The 5609-nt window shown below is 33.1% G+C and overlaps 1 protein-coding gene across 1 annotated transcript in view; it reads right to left on the bottom strand.

The window, feature by feature from the left end:
• The window catches only part of LOC106462231 (succinate dehydrogenase assembly factor 4, mitochondrial-like), a 6367-nt gene extending 3882 nt beyond the window's left edge, over positions 1-2485 (bottom strand). The window contains exon 1 of the mRNA XM_013922131.2: positions 2228-2485. Within this exon, the coding sequence (XP_013777585.1) occupies positions 2228-2321 (94 nt within the window). The 5' untranslated portion in view covers positions 2322-2485. The remainder of the gene's footprint in view (positions 1-2227) is intronic.
• Between the last annotated feature and the right edge of the window lie 3124 nt (positions 2486-5609).

The raw sequence follows: 5609 nt of genomic DNA, 5'->3' as shown, positions 1-5609 counted from the left end.
TTTCTGTAAGATACTAATACATTAAGTTCACACCATGTACATTACCTATCCAGATAAGTAACATCATTGACAAAAAATAATAATAGATTAATAATACAAGATTTTCCTTTGGTGAACACATGTTGGCTTTCTTTCATATCAAGTTTCACTAAATGATTGTGTAGAACCTGTTTAGTCATTCTCTAGAATTTTCCACTAAAGAAATAAAACTAACTGGCCTATAATTTTCAGGGCATGTTTATCACTTCTTTTAAAAATGGGAGAAGCATTAGAACTCTTCAATCCTCAAGCACCTGGTCGATATCAATACTTGTATATAACATGAAACAAACTTCACAGTCCTATCATTATGAAGCATTTGTTAAAGTTTCAGAAACTTACACTTATTATAACATAACAATGTTATGGGACAACATGGAACCTATTGGTCCACCTCAGCTGTCCCTAAATATTGAAGTTATCATACATATTAAGATTACTAACTATCACTGTAGCAGTCCATAAACCACAAAAAGTCCCTAAAAGCATCAGATAGTGTATCTGACTTAGATTCTGAATATTGAACAAAACATTTGTACTCCTGCATCAAGGTTTTTATGCTTCTGCCTTCATTTTCAGTGCCAGCTTGGATTACTGATGTAAATTTTGGAGACATTAAGCATAAAGTTTATGTTATGTGCATATATTTCATAATAAACCATAAATAAAGTCTTATTACTACTACTTATTAAAATTCAGTATCACTGCTTTACACATAAAAAGTAATAGTAGTTTTGGTTTGGTTGTTGTTAAGTGCAAAGCTACATAATGTACTACCTGTGCTGTGTTCACCATGAGTTTCAAAACATTTCTATTTAGCATCCTAAGTCTTTAAACTTACTACTAAGCCACTAGTGGGAGGGGGGCATTAGTAGTAGTAATACTACTATAATTTGAAAAAAGTTTGTTCTCAAACTCCTAGGCTTTTGTATTTGAACTTGTCAAATATCATGGTTTAATCAACTAGGAATGATTCAGGATGTGTCAAGAAGTCATTTTTCTTTCAAGATGCATGGATTTCATAGCTACATATAGATCAGTCAGTGGAGGTGGCCACTGGGGGTACTGATGGATAAATATAGGCCAGTCAGTGGTGGTGGCCACTACGGGTACTGATGGGATTTTTCCAGTTTCCTCATTCATTACATTACAGTCTATGTATTTTCAATCATTACTGGCATATTTAGGATAAAAACAGAAATACTATTTACAATTTTAAGTTACAGCTTTTACAGTAAGGAAGAATATTTGTAAAGGAGGTAACTTGAACATCAGGTTAAAAGAACACCAAAAACCCATTCCGAAGTCTTTGTACATATGAACAAAAACAAACACAGCATTTCTCAACAGAATGTCACAATATTAAACATAAACCTGACATTAACAGAAGAAAAAACAGAGAAGCCTTTCCAATAAAATCAAACAATCCCACAATTAGCAAATACCCAGGTACATCTCTATATGTCTTTGATTGTTATTTTCCCAGACATTCCTAATCTTATGCAAATATTTTGCACAGCATTTACATATATATTCACTATTTTTGTTGTTCTCTTGTTCAGTCAAGAATAAATAAATGCTTGATATGCACATGCATAAGTAATCATTATAAATTCTAAAATTTAAATACATTATTAGGTTCTTGAATGTTGATTTAAATAATAAAACCTTCTTTACTATCAAAACTTGTGTTCTCAAAAATGATTGCACAGTGATTGAAATGAGATGTTTTTAAGTCATATATTACTTATCATTTTTGGATTAAAAAACAACTAAAATAGATGATAAAATGTTATTTAATTTTTAAACAATCAAGCCCTGTGGACATCAATTATTATATTTTTATGTACCTTCAATCTTTAAATTGATATTGGCATATTTTGAGGGGATGTCATAAAACCTCTCACGGTCATAGTGCATTTCATGGGTACATTTGTTAGTGGTAATTAATAATAATAGGCCAATGGTAATCGTCCTATTACTTGTATAGTAATATATTAGTATTAGTAGTAATATTAGTAATAGTAAACCTACAAATTACGAAACTAAAACACTCGTGTACTAGTCCATAAAAAAAAATTATTAACTAATCTAATTTCAAAGTAGTCATGACACTGACAGTAAAATTTACATTTAATTTATGCATTTATCATGTTTTTATGATATATTTTACTTTTAGTACACTTACAAGTCATGGCCAATGGGTTAACATCCATTCTACTGTAGTTTGTCATGGTAAACTTCAAATAATACATCCGCTTGAGAACTCTGATTGCATGCATTCTAACCACATAAACTATGACAATTAAATTGATTATAAAGTGTACACCTTTGCTTATTTACTGTTATTAGTATTATTTGTACTGGAAAGTTACAATCAACTCAACGTCCAGCATCACTGAAGCAGTCAGTTGCTTCAGACGTTACTCTGAAAACCACCTAGTGGTGATTCAATTTCCTTCGATTTTCATAACCCACACACGTTACAAAATACCAGTATCAGAAAAAAAGAAAGAGTTGCACACACACATATATATATATTTATATATATATTATTAACCATCCTGCTTTTCTTTTAATAAATTCTTAAGTTCCCTATTAATTTATATTAAATTGACGAAATACTAAAAATATTAACTAAAGTAATTGTAATAAGAGAATGACTTACCGATTATGCGCATGTACTAAGAAATGGCACAGTATGCAATTCAGCAACTCTACTCTAAATAGCCCCCCAGTGGCACAGCGGTGTGTCTGCGGACTTATACTGCTAAAAACCGAGTTTCGATACCCGTGGTGGGCTGAGCACAGATAGCCCTTTGTATAGCTTTGTGCTTAATAACAAATAACAACTCATCTAAATATATTAGTCAGCTGGCACACGTTTGTAGATGTGTTGTTTTAGTTTGAACTTATGATGATGAGATTATTATTAATACGGATTTTTTGAAATTATTTTTGTGAATTAAGAACCATGCAAAATCTGGATATTACGTATTATCTACTATACTTATTACACAAGTCTCTAGTGACTAGAGTTATGTTCAATTCTGGAATGGAGAGGGTTGAAGTGTAAAGCAAACTTAATGGTAAATCGCATATACTATTCGCCATTGAAATAGCCCGTCAATGTTAATAGTTAGGCTTAATATTTTAAAAGGTCGTGAAAACACTATTGGAAATTTCAAAGGAGATCCCCAGAGACAAAATTAAATCCACTCCATTTAAAGCATTATCCTCTATTTGATTTTCTCTCTCACACATTTTCCTCTTTAATAACCATGTATTCCATTTCCCCTTATAAATGGGGATTACACCCATTCTGATAACCCCGAGTATAGCAACAATATTAAATTTAAAAAAAAGTATTGTTACGACAGCGGAAGTCACGTGACGCTGGTAACACATCATGAGTTTCTAGAAGGATCATGACTGTTCTTGGCAACTTTAGTGTTTGCCAGACGCCCCTATTTTTGTATATAAGCCCGGCAAATAAAGCAGAGGCAGAGTGACGGCATATATAATCGCAGATAGCAGATTGAAGGGAGATATAGAGACAGATAATTGAGTCAAGTGAGCGTTAGTGACCGTAAGTAAAGTGCGTGAATCGTTGTGAATTATAGCGTGTGTTTAAGTTAAAGTGACCGTGGAAATTCTGTGTATTGCAAAGTTGTATTGGGAAAGAATAAACTAGTTTTATTTAAGAAAGGACTTGTATCGCCGAAGTTCCTCGGGAAGAATTTATACCGGAAATTAACAAACGACCAGAGATGTAACAGTATGATATCGCTATCCAATGTTTGAGAATGTAATGTAGATATTAGCAGTTACGAAAAATATATGAAACGTATGAAAGGCAACTGTAATAGCTCTACGTTTACGGTCGTTTATGATTTACCAGCAGCAAATTAATACATGCGCAAAACAAGTACACATATTTTTTAAGAAAATATTGAGAAATTTAAAGAGCGATAAGACTCCTGGGCCAGATAATATTTCCAAAGGGTTTTGAAGAAGGTTAAGGATTGGATATGTGAGCCACTTGCTACTATTTTTTGTAAGTCCTTGAATAGTTGGGCAAGTACCAAAGGATTGGAAGTTAGATAATGCAATTCCTCTTTTCAACGGAGGTAATAAAAATTGTCCCAGTAATTATATATGTAGGGAGATTTTTGGAAAGTCTGATTAAAGATACTTTGCAAAGATATTTGACAAAATTTAGAATTTTATTGGATAGTCAACATGTTTTCACTAAGGGTAAATTTTGCCTTCAACGTCCTTTGACATTCTTCTGCTTATGTAGATGAGGGAAAGAGTGTAGATTTGGTGTACCTGCAAAAGATGCCACATAAAATGCTTAAAAAATAATCTATATAAGTGTGAGGAATAAGTTAGCTAATTGGATAGAGAGTGGCTGGATGGAAGAAAGTAGAGGGTTGTTATAAATTGAGTTCAGTCAAACTGAATTAATGCCACAAGTGGGGTACCTCAGGGCTCAGTCTTAGGACCTTTGCTCTTTTTGATTTACATCAATGATATAGACGAAGGAATAGTCAATAAATTACTTAAATTCGCAGATCATATTAAGGTTTTGGGTTTTGCTAGCTGTGAAGAGGATGCTGCTGATGTATAAAAGAATCTAGATCATTTAGTGAGTTGGGCAAATAAATGGCAAATGGATTTTAGTAATAATAATAAAAGCAAGATAATACATGTGGGTTATCATAATTTGAATTTTAAATATAATTTAGATGGGAATAACCTTAACAGTGTCATGAAAAAAGGGATCTTGGTGTAATGGCTGATCAGTCTCTTAAGCCATCCAAGCAGTGTGCTGTTGCTGGTGGATTTTAAGTTGTACCTACAGAAATATTGAATAGAAATATAAAGAGGTTATAATTTCATACTATAGGTCACTGGTTAGGCCACATTTGAAGTATTGTGTTCAGTCTTGGGCTTCTTACCTTAGGAAGGACATTGAATTGTTGGAAATGGTTCAAAGGAGGGCTACTAGAAAGGTGCCTGGGAAGAAGAGGTTATCACATGAGGACAGGTTGTGAACTCTGAAATTGCTTCCCTCTTGAAAAAGGAGAGTTGGGGAATATCTGATTGAGGTGTTTAAGATTTTAATGAGAATTGATAGTGCTTATGCATGATCTTTTTTCATACTTAACGGCGAGAATAGTACGGGATACAAATATAGATTTTGGGCAAGGTAGGAGTTCAGCTAAGACAGTTGTAATTTTCTAACAGGGTGGTTGGCCTTTGGAATGGATTGCCTTTAGATGTTGTGGAGGCAGTAAATTTAAGTGGGTTTAAGAGAAATCTTGTTAACTATATGAATGATAAGGGCTGGATTTAAGAATTTTTTTAAATTTAGTTATTTAATAATTTTAGTTCAGTTTAAAGGATGGGATAGCTGAGATGGACTAATAAGTCCTTTGTTGTCCCTAAACATTATGTTATGTAAAGTATTGGTTTTTTTTAAGTTAAGCACAAAGCTACACAATTGGCTATCTGTGCTCTCCCACCACGGGTATCGAAACCCGGTTTCTAGTGTTGTAAGTCCC

This window comes from Limulus polyphemus, unplaced genomic scaffold (genome assembly GCF_000517525.1).
Source record: "Limulus polyphemus unplaced genomic scaffold, Limulus_polyphemus-2.1.2 Scaffold1122, whole genome shotgun sequence".
Taxonomy (NCBI): Eukaryota; Metazoa; Arthropoda; class Merostomata; order Xiphosura; family Limulidae; genus Limulus; species Limulus polyphemus.
This window is presented reverse-complemented; position numbering and strand designations above follow the sequence as displayed.